General features: G+C 44.6%; 2 protein-coding genes across 4 annotated transcripts; one reads left to right on the top strand and one right to left on the bottom strand.

Moving 5' to 3' along the window:
- The first annotated feature begins 9 nt into the window (after positions 1–9).
- On the top strand, positions 10–14,188 carry rps6kb1b (ribosomal protein S6 kinase b, polypeptide 1b). 3 transcript variants are annotated; one of them, XM_030443247.1, is made up of 15 exons: positions 10–137; positions 6,852–6,895; positions 7,013–7,133; positions 7,280–7,348; positions 8,732–8,879; positions 9,583–9,640; positions 9,935–10,035; positions 10,153–10,243; positions 10,333–10,423; positions 10,524–10,631; positions 10,735–10,797; positions 11,148–11,225; positions 11,411–11,518; positions 12,088–12,200; positions 12,801–14,188. In XM_030443247.1, the coding sequence occupies exons 2-15, from the start codon at positions 6,870–6,872 to the stop codon at positions 13,054–13,056; spliced, it is 1,431 nt and encodes a 476-aa protein (XP_030299107.1). In that variant the 5' UTR covers positions 10–137; positions 6,852–6,869; the 3' UTR covers positions 13,057–14,188. The 3 variants fall into 3 exon arrangements, with proteins under 3 accessions (XP_030299107.1, XP_030299118.1, XP_030299099.1); XM_030443258.1 differs by lacking the exon at positions 10–137 and adding an exon at positions 1,801–1,824; XM_030443239.1 differs by lacking the exon at positions 10–137 and adding an exon at positions 5,162–5,359.
- Positions 2,804–5,115, bottom strand: LOC115597426 (probable serine/threonine-protein kinase kinX). Its single transcript, XM_030443311.1, has 2 exons — positions 4,316–5,115; positions 2,804–3,224 (listed from the first exon to the last, which is right to left on the bottom strand). The coding sequence occupies exons 1-2, from the start codon at positions 5,006–5,008 to the stop codon at positions 3,219–3,221; spliced, it is 699 nt and encodes a 232-aa protein (XP_030299171.1). The 5' UTR covers positions 5,009–5,115; the 3' UTR covers positions 2,804–3,218.
- Positions 14,189–14,399: the final 211 nt, after the last annotated feature.

The following is a 14,399-nucleotide window of genomic DNA, read 5'->3' as shown; positions in this document are numbered from 1 at the left end:
CGGTCATTTCATGCTGAGAGTAAACAGTTCCATGACTGTGGCCGGGGAGTGTCAGCGTGTGTCGTGTACTTTGAAAGCGTCTGCCGCCATGAAGACTTGGAACGCCATTTCCGGTCTCAACTGTCAAATCTTTCAAAGTAAAAGTCTCTTCTTCTTCTTCTTCTTCCTCTTCTTCTGTGTTTTAATGCAGTTGGCATTACTGCCTCCCTCTGACTCAATTCATCAATGGGTCTTCAGGTGCATATGTCGTATATTGGTGTATATTGCAATAGTTTTATTACATTTACTTGCTAATGTGTCTTTTTTTAACTTGCTGTCATTGGTATACAACATATAGTTCACTGATTTGATACGGAACTGATGTACGCAGGCGTATAATGAGATGCTACTCTTAGAAAATAGACTCGAACTGAAACGACTAAGAGCAGAAACTCTGGCTGACACCAGTACTCTTCTTCCCTCCAGCGTCTCTCCATGTCGCAGCAGATCCCTAACATCTGTCCTTGTTCTTCCCAGTCCCTTTAGGCCGGTGGACATTTCTCCTCTCTCTTTGACATGATTCCTACAAGAGAATAGATCAGGACATGCTCCACTGTTTCTTTCCTATAATAAAAAGGTATATTGCCAGGTTGCCTTAGTCTGCTCACAATAACTTGTTCCCGTCAGTCGGCTCCACTGTATGTTGTTGATCCTACTTTGTTTCAATTTTTTGTGTAAGTGCTGCACTGTCCCAGTATTGTGACCATTGTTTAATTCCTCCCTTTCAGACCGGAGTGTGCTGGTACCCACGTGAAAGTTATGTTTTTCCCCCTCCTGATAATTCTTGAAATAATTAACATTACCTCATACAGTATATCTTGATGTTTATTGCTTGATCCTGTTTAATCCTGGTTATTGCTGAGACTGAGTCACTGCTGATGAGTACACTGTTTGCTCTTATCTGCTCCTCCCACTCCAGTTATAACAGAATTGCGATGAACTCAGCTGCAAATAATCAGATGATTTTTTTGCAAATCCTAATGTGGTGGCTGGGAATCACCACTGCAGCCCCTGTAGCCTCTGTTATTGGGTCTGTGAAAATATGTACGTTCGTTTGTTTTCTTCCGCTTTATCCATGTGGGTGATGTTACCGCTTTTATACCACCTTATTCAAGGTGGAGTGGGGGTTACTGGGGCCAAATCCAGTGACTCTATGGGCAAAGGCCAGGGTACTCCCTGGATGAGTTGCCAGCTCATCGCAGGGCCCTTACTGATGGCAGTGGCTGCCACGAAGGTGCCAACTGCACATCAGGAGCAGTGTTGGGGTTCAGCATCTTGCTCAAGGATGCTTCGGCATGTAGCTCAGTCCCGCCCTAGGGAGCCAGGGATTCGAACCAGCGACCTTCTGGTCACTAGTCCTCAGCTCTACCCACTGAGCTCCAGCTGCCCCCGCCCCTTGTGATTCCTGAAATTGCTTTTTGTCTTTTGTAGAGTTCAGTCTGGTCTTATGGGTCACAACACAGTTGGTCTGAAGTTTATTTTGTCAATTATCATTTGTACAGCCCTCGTAGTTGGGTGACATTCTTTACGACCCTTTTAGATTAACCCAACACTTGGCTATCAGGTGTTTCCTATAGATCCACAATGGCATTATAGATACACAGTGGAGATACCCCAATTGTTACATGTTCTACCTCATTTCTAACCCCAGTATTTATAGGCAGTGGCCTCAAAGGTAACACACCCCTCGCCTGCCCCTTCTTTTCAGTCTTGCCTGATTGCCAAATAACCTTTTATTATAAACTCCAGCCTTGGCTTCAGCCTCAACTCCTGGACGTATATCAGGTCTGTTTTTTCCTTCTGGCTATATATGAACTCTTTAAAATCGTATTAATAACCAATATGCTGTGCTCTCTTGGCTTGCTAGTTCACGCTGATTTCCTCCCATTGTGTACCTCTTACATCCAGATGGGGAATTACTGCTTTAAGTGCTACTTGAATTCTTTCTGTTGCTGCATTTATATTTCCTGCTATAAATGTTACCATCTATTTTTTCTCCACCAAAATCTTCTTTTCAGCTTCTTTCATCATGTTTGCCTCTGTTTGCTTCATTCTGTTCTCCTGTTTCTTATTAAGATGCTCCCGCCTCGTCACCTTAGTCACCTCAGCCTCTTTCACTCGTATCTGCTGTGCTACAGCCTGCCGCTTCATGGCTTCACAACCCCAAATTCACGTGTTGAATGGATGCAACATTTTTTAGTCACAAGGAAAAAGGAATGAATGCATCATGTTTGCGAAGAGTATATAATTTACATTGTATATTCTACTTTAGAATATATTTTATTATTATTATTATTAGTTGTAGTAGAAGTATAATGTCTTTTTTAAGTCTTCAGTTTGTTTTAGTTACAATTTTTGGGATTATTGGTGCTAATGATATTCATTCTGGTTTTAATTGTGTTATTATGCTGGTCCTATTTATAGGGGCCTGGATTTGAAATAATCTAATGGAAGATGATAGCCTTTTATATTCATTAATCTGATTTTGATTTGAACTGATTTGATTTAATTGTCACATTTGTCTGACATGTACAGAGCACATTAAAGTTACTGTCAAATCTTAAAGGTGCATTATGTAGTTTTGGGATCTTCAGTGACTGATATTTGTATGCCTAAACAAACTAAACAAACAAATTAGTACTGTTTTACTTTGTTTATGTGGCATGTCTGCCACCTTTCTAGCTTCAAACAGTGTTTGAAACTGAACAGTTTGGTTATCTAGCTACGGAAAAATGATAATAAATATAAAAATTCTGAGTTTGAATTTCTCCTCCAAAACTACATTGTGCCTTTTAATGTGGATGGCAACAGAAAGATCTAAACAATCCAAAATAGGACCAACAATCGTGTTTTTACAGTCTGTTGAACATTTCATTTGTGTGCGCTGTTGTTGGTTCATGAGAATAATAAAGGCAGACCGCACAGGATGCCAAGTGGGTGCGTAGTGATCCAGCCACTTCCTCAGCAGTGATGTTTCATCATCAAGGTTATATCCTTTCACAGCTTGTTGTTGTGTGGAAATGCAGATCAGTGAGGGTGGATCAAAGCTTGCAGGATGGAATAGTGTGTCAGCTGTTGACTGTTACCCAGGATTCATTGTTCACTCTATTTGAGTGGGTCAATTTGGGATTTCCAACTTGGGTTCCGTAGTTGTGCTCCCAGCCCGGAGTCTGACGCCATCACACCTGGAAGAGAGTCAGAGAGTGAGAGAGGAAGTTGGCGAATGAAACACTGCTGTCCATGTGTTGTGCATTGTGTCTCTGTATGGACACTGGGGGAACGTCTCAGACAGTGGGAATGTTGTGGTCGGGCAGTCTAGGGTGTTGATCCCATCAATGAGTTCAGGGGCTCCACAGAGGGAATGTAAACACTGCGCCGTGTGCTGTCAGTGGGACTGAGCTGGTACTTCAGAAACAACTTAATGGCCCGATGAAAAGTGCCAATCTTTGTCTATTTGTGTCCGTGTGTGAGCGAGGGAGAACAATCAAGATGAGGTTAACACCAGTGGCGGTTCTAGACCAGTTTTAATAGGGGGGCCAGGTCGGGGCCGGCTTTTTTGTTAGGGGTCACATACAACCCGGAAAAAAGGATAAATCCCTCATTCAGACAAAGCAGTGTTTACAATTTCAGCAATTTTGATTGGGTAGTAAACTGCAGAGACACTTTATTTCTGCCTTTCCCTTCAGAACAAAATAATTGCAAAAAATCTGTCAATGTATTATTGATGCAGACTCCCTGTCAGGGGGGCCACAGAGGGGTCCAGACTCCGAGTTACGGGGGCACTGGCCCCTGTTGGCCCCCCCCTAGAACCGCCTCTGGTTAACACTGAACTGACTAGATGTGAAAACAGACCTTCCTCCCTCCAGTGAGGCCTTCAGGGGCTGATGTGAGTAAAATAAGTTAGAATAAAGTATCTAATCAATCGATATGTTTATTTTATTTTGGATTGTTGCAGCCTCTTTAAGATGAACCGTCTCAGTTCTTACAGCCTCAGAGACAGTGAAACAGTGAAATATTTCTGATAAGAGCACCTCATTGATACCAAACTATGGTGTGTGTGGTTTTTTTTTTGGGGGGGGGGGGGGGGGGTAACCCTAATCCAGAGTGGTTTCCCCCCCTGTGCTGGTTGGTTTGGTAACAGTCTAACTGTCCTTATGTCGCTGTCCTTTCTTTCCTTCTTTCTTTTTGTTCTTTCCTGTCTCCCCTCCTCTACACGCCGCTGCTCCATCTCTTTCACCTGTCTCCCCTCCTCTACAGGCTGCTCCATCTCTTTTACCTGTCTCCCCTCCTCTACAGGCTGCTGCTCCATCTCTTTCACCTGTCTCCCCTCCTCTACAGGCTGCTCCATCTCTTTCACCTGTCTCCCCTCCTCTACAGGCTGCTCCATCTCTTTTACCTGTCTCCCCTCCTCTACAGGCTGCTGCTCCATCTCTTTCACCTGTCTCCCCTCCTCTACAGGCTGCTCCATCTCTTTCACCTGTCTCCCCTCCTCTACAGGCTGCTCCATCTCTTTTACCTGTCTCCCCTCCTCTACAGGCCGCTGCTCCATCTCTTTCACCTCTCTCCCCTCCTCTACAGGCTGCTGCTCCATCTCTTTCACCTGTCTCCCCTCCTCTACAGGCCGCTGCTCCATCTCTTTCACCTCTCTCCCCTCCTCTACAGGCTGCTGCTCCATCTCTTTCTCCCGTCTCCCCTCCTCTACAGGCTGCTGCTCCATCTCTTTCTCCCGTCTCCCCTCCTCTACAGGCTGCTGCTCCATCTCTTTCACCCGTCTCCCCTCCTCTACAGGCCGCTGCTCCATCGCTTTCACCCGTCTCCCCTCCTCTACAGGCCGCTGCTCCATCGCTTTCACCCGTCTCCCCTCCTCTACAGGCCGCTGCTCCATCTCTTTCACCTCTCTCCCCTCCTCTACAGGCCGCTGCTCCATCTCTTTCACCCGTCTCCCCTCCTCTACAGGCCGCTGCTCCATCTTTTCTCCCGTCTCCCCTCCTCTACAGGCCACTGCTCCATCTTTTCTCCCGTCTCCCCTCCTCTACAAGCTGCTGCTCCATCTTTTCTCCCGTCTCCCCTCCTCTACAGGCTGCCCCGCTCCATATTTTTTTTTTCTGGTTACCGCCCCTTTTGTTGAGCGTTGCAGTGCGCATGCTCAGTGTAGTAGCCGGTTATGGCGGCGGTGTGTGATTGTCCATGAGGTGGGGGACGCCTGCTATTCTTGCGGTCTGTGACAGAGCGATCCAAGCGAAGCGCTGCCATGGCTGCAGTGTTTGACATAGATTTGGACCAGCCGGAGGAGAATGTCTCCGACGATGAGAACGAGGAGGTACGGGAGATGTTGAAACGTAACCGCGAGAGTTGTGACAGCAGAAACTCTTGATGCACAGCGGCTAGCTGTTAGCATGGAAGCCTGCCAGCCACCGCGGGCCTGCTCCTGCAGCCGGGGCTCCCGGGCCTTGTCAAACACCGTTAGCAAAGGGCTAATGCTAGCTGGCCGCCGTTAGCTTGACAGCGATCATGACAGAGCTGTCACCTCTTCTGTCTTTATATTCGCAGTAGCGATGGGTTGAGATGAAATGCATGCGTCGTTAGCGCTGTCACGGTTAAAAACCATCGCTGTCATGTTGGAGTTGAGCAAGCAGAGCCTTACTTGGCCAAAGGTGCTGCAGTGATAAATGTGGCTCGGTGTGCAACAGTTTATTCTGGCAAGCCTGTTACAGAGTGCTTGATCCCATCGAGTCTAAAATACAACCGCACAACACCATTTACAGCCACCACAGAGTAATAACCACTCAGATATTGTGTAAAAACTGCTTTATGCACGTGTCAGAGGCTCTTATCACACCAAAACATGATCACCTGCTGTTAAAGGACTAGTGCAGTGACTGAAGAGCATATACAGTGCAAAGTACAGTAATTGTGTGCACATACATGTGATTCATTAAGATAGACAGGTCTTGCTAAATATCTTGCCCCATGTTGATGTTCATGGATTGGCCAACTCTTTCATCACTGCAGCGCTTGTTTGTTAGTGTCACATCACAGCGTCTGTGTGACTGTGAACCCTTGGTAAACAGGCACATTTGTTGGCTAAACTTATTGTACAGTAGGATATAATGCAAGTTAAGATGTTACTAAAGATTGTTTTCATTATTGGTTCACCTGGCGTTGTCTCTGTGAAGTGATTAGTTGTTTGGCCTATGAAATGAGAGAATAAAGAAAAATAAATGCCCTTCACAGTTTCCCGGATCAGCAATGATGCCTTCAAATGACCTGTTTTGTTTCCGGAAAACACAAAAATATTCTGTTAACCGTGATCTCAGTACAGAGAAAAGCAGCAAATCCTCAGTCAGGAGTAGCTGGAACACGAAACTTTGATAACTGCATATTTAAATGGCTGCTAATTAATTTCCTGTTGATCATCAAACAATTAGTGGTTGCTGATCTAAATGAAAGCAGTTATAATATGGCTATCTCAATTATATATTTATATATATATCTCAAATCTTATATATTTAGATTTGAACAAGAGCATGATTCTTTATTTAATTGCCCTCATTATCGTGCTTATAGCAGTTTATTTGTATAGGATGTCATGTGTTGTGCTTTGCATCAACTTAGCAAAGTAGAAGTTTTTAAACACTAAAAACAAAGGGAAATGCAGAAGTTTCCTGATAAAGTTAAAATGGAAATGAAAAGTCAATAAATACAACTATAATCTCTGATGTCATGTGAATGTTCTGAGCCAAGTTCTTCTCCAGTTCATTGGTGGAACAAAAAACGGTTAATAACTTTTGACTTTCTACTTTTTCTTCCAGGTTCAACTCAGTGATATCATGGACCAGTGCAGTGGATTTGAGTTGTAAGTATTCAACACCTGTGCTTGTGTTCATATACCATTTTTTTTTTTTTTTTGCAATTGAATCGATGAAAAAACGAGTGTGAGAGCACCAATAAGCATCAGATGTTGCCTCTGCAGCAACATGGACGACTGTGAGAAGATCGAGATATCGGAGGACAACGTCAATCAGGGGACGGAGAACATCAGACCGGAGTGCTTCGAGCTACTGCGAGTCCTGGGGAAAGGCGGCTATGGAAAGGTACCTGTGGCTCATGAGAAAGGGCACTTCACACTCTGGATCATATTCCCTCTATAATGTGATGCACTGAATTATTTCGACTCTCATTCCTTCGACTGCGGACGTGATTATTTTTAAATATTTGAATTATTTTCTCCTCCGTGCAGGTTTTCCAGGTCAAAAAAGTCGTCGGCGCAGCAGCGGGCAAAATATTTGCCATGAAAGTTTTGAAAAAGGTACTTTTTATATTTCACCTTCGTCATCATGAAACACAATCCTGCTTTTATCACTTCAATTTCGAGTGATGTACAGCTGCTCTCAGTCAGTATCCTGTGGACATAATGATTGCACGCTTGTTATTACAAATAAACATTATGGTGCCTCTGTCTGCAAATATTGGCTGTCCTTGAAGCCGGCGGTGGGGTAAGATTTCACTGCTAGTTGGTAGGTTGCCATCTCTCGCTGCTGCAGCATTGGCACACAAAACTCTCTGCCTCAGCCCGTTAGATTCTGCTTGATGCTCACGCTGCTTCTGCTCGATCGGCTAAAATGACCCCAGTGACCCGCTAAAGACATGCCAGACAGCCTGTCGTTATGGTTCTTCAGCTGCAAAGTAGCGAGAGTTTACGTGCAGCACAGCTTTGATAAACCCCTGTAGGCACGGGCCCCCTGTTTATGAAGCATCTCAGAGTGCAAAATAAGTCCCGACTTGCCCCAAATTCTCAGAGTGATACGTATGCGGTCCTATCAGCAAACTGAACCAAGGACATCAGTCATGTCATTTCCAGAGAGCTGCAGAACTGCTCCCACCTGTTAGGAGTTCCCAGCGGGTGGATGGTGATAAGAGAAGACATTTAAAAACCGCAGGAAGACATTATTGATTTACATATTTATGATCCCATACAGTATATATACGAGTGCCATATACCAGTCACGTCATTTTCCCTCCTATGAACTTTGATTCCTTGCTGCGTGCATGTGTGAGTGCTCATAAACAACCGCATTGATTCTGAGATGCTTGATAAACACAGCGCCAGATTACACAGCAGAATTAACAGCCAGCAGGCAGACTAGCTTTGCCGTAGTGGATGACACGTTGTTGATATTGAGTCTGTTGTCTAGTAAAGCTAACAAAAGCAAGCAAGATAAAACTTCTAATCTCGACGAACGGGGAGGGTCAAGAGCGACTTCTCGGTCAGCAGGCGGGTAATGGGAGGGCTCGTCACAGCCGCGATCCGCCTGCTTGAGCTCCATCTGTTGTCGCAGTTCTCACCCGAAGCTGAGACAACAGTGTTGCTGCTGACAGGCGGCTCTTTAGCTCTCTGACAGAAGTGGTTAGCAAACATAAACAGGAGCAGGAGCAGCAGAGAGGAGAGGGAGAGTGTGGAGAGGAACAGAAGGGACTGGCTGCGCACAATTGTGCTCCTGACATTATTATACTCTGGAGAACTGTAATCCAAATATATACAGTATCTTTTAAAGCACAGTCGGGAGTTATACAGTGGAGCACTTCCCTCTATTAGCAGCTCGTAAGGCTGTGACATGTAGAATTTGAGAATTTCACGGTTGTCACTGGTCCCAGCAGCACTGGACGTTGACTAATGTTGATATGCCACCAGGCTATGATTGTACGCAATGCCAAGGACACGGCCCACACCAAGGCAGAGAGGAACATCCTGGAAGAAGTGAAGCATCCCTTCATTGTTGATCTCATCTACGCCTTCCAGACAGGAGGGAAGCTGTATCTCATCCTGGAGTACCTGAGTGGTCAGTACAAGATGATGGACACACACACACACGCACACACACACATACGCACATTGAATGCGAATGTTAGTGTGAAATGCTTTATTGTTTTATCATCATGTATAAACCTTTGGAGACGGTTGTGTTCTTCGTGTGTGTCACCCACGTTAACGGCATAAACATTAGGGCTGGGTATCACCAGGTACCTCGCGATACGATACTATCACGATATTTTGCCCACGATAACGATAATGTCACGATACAGCGATTCTGCGATAATCGATATATTGCAAGGTATTTCATCCACGATACATCACAATATCTGTGTCACTGAAGAAATTCAGAATTTATTGACTGCACTGAATCCATTTCACAGGAATTACAAAACATTGTCAATCAGTTTCACATGAATGACAACCAAGTAAACAAAGACTATATTGCACAGTGTCTCTTCTTAACACACACTGACTACAACTATCATTAAATATCTATATGTGTGGGTTTCAGAGCTACTTAAACCATTTTTTTTATTTGGTTGTATACCTATGTTTGAATAAAGATAAAGCTGTCCTCCGAAGAGGGGTGGTGGTGGTGGGCCAAACATTTTTTAAATATCGATATTTGGCACCAGTGTATCGATAACGTACCTCAAGACGAAATATGCGATATATCGTAGTATCGATATTTTGGCATACCTCTAATAAACATGTGTTCACCTGTGCAGGAGGAGAACTGTTCATGCAGCTGGAGAGGGAGGGCATCTTCATGGAGGACACAGCCTGGTGAGCACTGATGCACCGACACGTTGGCAAGACTGCCTAGGTCGTCGGAAAGTACTCATTTGTGATTAGCTCAAACACAGTTTAACTCTGAACTGCAGGTAATATGCTTCATGCTTTATGACAAGTCAAAGCTCACCAGTATAATCAACCTAACCGTGGACTGAACTGTTACAGACATATTGTATATTCATACCACATGCGTACCAGACTGGTGGATCCTTATTTAGGAGTAGTTTCTCTGGCCTGAAGTTGTTTGTATTCAGTGAGATGTTTTCTTTGTTTTTCTTTCTCTAGTTTCTACCTGGCAGAGATCTCCATGGCTCTGGGCCACCTGCACCAGAAGGGCATCATCTACAGAGACCTAAAGCCTGAGAACATCATGCTCAACAGCCAAGGTGTGTGCTTTCATTAGACATGATAAATAAACAGTGTGTGAGTAAATAAAGTTTAAATGCAGACGTATGACGAGGATTGTAAGTGACTGCATGTGAATATGTGTGACTTCCTTCCAGGCCATGTAAAGTTGACAGACTTCGGTCTTTGCAAAGAGTCGATTCACGACGGCACGGTCACCCACACATTCTGCGGCACCATCGAATACATGTAAGTCGAGCTCTCTCACGTTCCACCTCGTACGCCCGCTCATTAAACTGGAGTTCATTAGTGAGAAACGCGGCCTGATGTCGTTGCAGGGCCCCAGAGATCTTGATGCGAAGCGGACACAACAGAGCCGTGGACTGGTGGAGTCTGGGTGCCCTGATGTACGACATGCTCACAGGAGCGGTCAGTTAAGATTTCTGCTTCACTCTCATTAAAAGCAACGTTATGAAATACGAATCGTAATCGGAAATGTTCGAGTAACCCCTTCCTCCCCTCCCTTTAGCCGCCGTTCACCGGCGAGAACCGGAAAAAGACGATTGACAAGATCCTGAAGTGTAAGCTCAGCCTGCCGCCCTACCTCACACAAGAAGCTAGAGATCTCCTGAAACGGGTACGTGCTGGTTGTTTGAAGTTCACACTACCTGTGTTTATCCATAACAAGCATGGAGGTGTTGTGCAAGTATTCTTCTGACGTGTGACTGATGGTTGTGCAGCTGCTGAAGAGAAACGCTTCGTCGCGACTGGGGGCGGGCGCAGGGGACGCCACGGAGGTGCAGGTGAGAAGGCAGACACACCGGCTCTACTGCTGACCTCTAAACAGCAATATGCTGCTTTTATATCAAATGCAGAAATTCACATCCCCTAAGGAGCGTGGGTAATATATGTAGATTGTTTCAGAAAATACACTCTGCCTGCACCGCTGCAGATCATACATAGTTACAGAGACTATAATTGGCCTGGCTTTGGTTCAAGAAAACATCCAGAGACTCTAATATGCAGAGGCCTTGGCCCAAAAAACCCTGTATTTTGCACTGGAGAGATCCATGGCTGCATGACTGCCAGTTTGTTTAAGTCTTTCCAGACTGAGAAGCAATGTTCTTTATAGCAACACTCTGATATTTTCTAGGCTCATCCCTTCTTTCGACACATCAACTGGGAGGATTTGCTGGCTCGGAAAGTGGAGCCTCCCTTCAAACCTTTCCTGGTGAGTATCAGAGGAGCGGACCACAGGGAAGATCACTGTCGGTTCAAAAGATCGGGTTGAACCAACGGAACGTGCTTGAGGGATTGAACTCGGGTCTTCTCATGTGACAGTGTTGTGTGTCGACACGTCTTCTCACGTTGCCGCTCCCTCCTCACCTGTGTTTGCCCTCCCGTCTATCTTCGCAGCAATCAGCCGAAGACGTGAGTCAGTTTGACTCGAAGTTCACCAGTCAGACACCAGTCGACAGTCCCGATGACTCGACGCTCAGCGAGAGTGCCAATCAAGCCTTCCTGGTAACCTCTCAGGCTACAATTCCTCATCTTTTGTTTGTTTTGTTGAGTCTGGAAACTATTTGGAATATGGAACCATGTTTAGTATGTTAAGGAAACACCCAAAAACTTTCAAGATATTGTTTTTGAGTTTACATACTCATCATTTGTTAACAGTAGACGAAGATGATTTTCTTTAAAAAAAAAAAAAAAAAAAAGTAAATAAGTAAAAGGTGGTTCAACATTCTTTTGAATAGGAGAAAATGTTAAGAAGATTTGAAAATGTCGGTTTATCTGTGCGTAGCTCAGCTTTTATTGTGAGGAAACTGTAAACATTAATAGGTGAAGTTACCTGCACTTAAATGCACCACAGGTTTCAGACTGGCTCAGTTTACAAGACAACTAACAAAGAAAATGATAACAAGAAACCACATCAGGTGGAGCTCTGTTAGATCTGGATCCGCGCTGCTGCTCCTGAGCCCGGTCAATCAATCATTTCTTCCTTGTTCTTGCTCTTCCCACGACCTGCCTCCCATCTGTGTCCGCTCACCAACCGTGCCTCTGTTGTGTCTCCGATGTCTTTGTTCTTGTAGGGATTCACATACGTCGCTCCATCAGTACTGGAAAACATCAAAGAAAGATTCTCGTTTGAGCCAAAAATCCGCTCCCCTCGACGGATCATGGGCAGCCCGAGAACACCTCTCAGGTACGTCATCTGCAGCTGGCACATGGAGACAAACATGTCTAAATACTACTCATATTTCCACAGTGAGTCCTTGTTTAAACCCTGATATTTCTCATTGAGCAACCAATTCTCTTTATATAGTGTTGAATTTAAGATTGTAAAGTTTCCCTCCACACTACATGTTTAATAACAACATCCTCTGGTGTATTGAATCCACATAATCAATATGTTGTTGTACATGTTGTCAGGTCAGTAATAAGGTTCAACTTTGGCTTTCTTTTTCATGCAGACCAATAGATAGAACCCAGTAAGACTGCACAGAATGTTAATTTCAAGGTGACTTAAAATGTCTTGTTTTATCCAGAACCCAACAGTATTCAGTTTACTGTCAGAGAGGAGTGAAGAAACCAGAAAATGTTCGTATTTATGAAGCTGGAATCAGAGAATTTTGATCAACAAAAATAGTTGCTGATTAGTTTATTAGTTGACAGTAAATCCATTTATCATTGCAGCTCCAAATCTGTTTTTTCTGAAATCTTCATGCATCTCTGAATGTGGCTCTGCAAGACTGTTAAAATGGACACATGACAATAAATGTCCTCTCTTCACGTCTTTTTCCAGCCCAGTCAAGTTCTCAGCGGGCGACTGCTGGGCCCGGAGCCCCCTCCTCCCCGGTGGAGGACCGAGCGTCCTCCAGTCACCTCAGGACCAGGCCATGGAGCTGTCCACACCAGAGCAGATGGATGTCACAACGAGCTCTGAGGCCTCGGCCCCTCTCCCCATCCGTCAGCCTACCGGCGTCAACCTGGGTCAGATGAAGCAGCAGGCCTATCCCGTGGCGGCCAAGCGGCCCGAGCATCTACGTATGAACCTATGACCCGCCGCGCCTCTTTAGGAAAGTTTATTTCTTGACTCTTTTTTTTTTTTTGTCGATATTTTTTAAAAAACAAAGCAAAAAGATATGGATGTTAGAGACAATTAAAATCCAAAATTGCACATCCACACACTACATATACTGTCCCAGCCTGGAGTTTGTGCGTGGGTCTGGAACTCCAGCAAGTGCTACAGACGACATCACCGTCTCACCACTTCTCCTCCGACACCTCAGGTCTCATGACCTTTTCGTCTTCTGACCCTCACTTTACGAACTGGACTGGAAATCTTTTGGGGAGAAAGCGTGAAATCAAAGGCGGTGTAAACTCAGTATGCAATTGATTTAAAATGCAGTCGGTCTTCATTACAAGATGACGTCCAAAGTGCTTTGTGCTGTGTTGAATGAACGCCAGCAAGGAAGTTGCTTCCACTCAGAGATTCTGACGGTTCTTCTTAGACAAAAAAATGCTTCCTGGCTCTGAATGAAATTACATGAATTTGGTTTATTCTTGAAAAAGATCAAAGAAATCATTGTGAGCCGCGGACAAGCAGAGGTTCTGGTGTTGATGAATATAGCTTTATGTCTTAACAATGTTTTACAGAATGGATGCATTAACTGCTAGACATCAATGATGAATCAGACAGCCTAAATTAAATGAGAAAAAAAAAGCACGTTGAGTTTTTATATTCTTTGGGCGTTGGTGTCGTGGATGACGTGTGGAATGACTTACTTGATGTGGGAGCCATACTTCAATTATCTGCAATTCAGGCGTACTACACTACGGGATGTATCACTGGATTAGTTGACGCGTCACCAACCCGACATGATTCAGCTTGATCACCATCACCACCCCAAACCATCAAACTGATCTCGGTGCTGCTTTGTTGTGACCCCACTCTGGCCTCCCCAAGAGGCTGCGGGCCTCAGCGGTGACAGGAAGTCAGAGCCCGTCTGACTTCATACTGGAGACTGTGGCACCAGTTGATCTGGACAGTCTGCAGCCGTGGGGGTTTAAAGCCCCAGATACACATGGGGCAACATTTACACTCTGTTGCATCAGCGTTCACTTGTTTAGGAGGGGAATTTTAGAAATCCTGAAAAGCAAGGAAAATTATAATAAAATGTTAAAAAACAACAGAGTGCGTTGTGTCTTTTGTGTTTCAGGAAAGACGCTTCAAGACATCATGAGTATGCTTTTTTGTTTTTAATTACATAAGATTTGTTTCAAATCTCATCAACGTTTCATCGTATGAATGTCAGAGTTCATCAGAACATTACAGAGCACTGCTGCTGCTAGCATATTTAACCCTCAGATTATGCCGTCATCCTGTGATTTCTTTGTCCTG

This window comes from Sparus aurata, chromosome 2, assembly GCF_900880675.1.
Source record: "Sparus aurata chromosome 2, fSpaAur1.1, whole genome shotgun sequence".
NCBI classification, from domain to species: Eukaryota; Metazoa; Chordata; class Actinopteri; order Spariformes; family Sparidae; genus Sparus; species Sparus aurata.
This window is presented reverse-complemented; position numbering and strand designations above follow the sequence as displayed.

What these genes read in the sequence shown, in the direction of transcription:
- LOC115597426 (XM_030443311.1), bottom strand. Translation starts at nt 5,008, where the DNA reads ATGGAGCAGCGGCCTGTAGAGGAGGGGAGACGGGTGAAAGAGATGGAG.
- rps6kb1b (XM_030443239.1), top strand. Translation starts at nt 5,291, where the DNA reads ATGGCTGCAGTGTTTGACATAGATTTGGACCAGCCGGAGGAGAATGTC. An exon ending in CATCCTGGAGTACCTGAGTG is followed by an intron (nt 8,880 to 9,582) that starts GTCAGTACAAGA and finishes TCACCTGTGCAG; the next exon opens with GAGGAGAACTGTTCATGCAG. An exon ending in GGGACGCCACGGAGGTGCAG is followed by an intron (nt 10,798 to 11,147) that starts GTGAGAAGGCAG and finishes GATATTTTCTAG; the next exon opens with GCTCATCCCTTCTTTCGACA.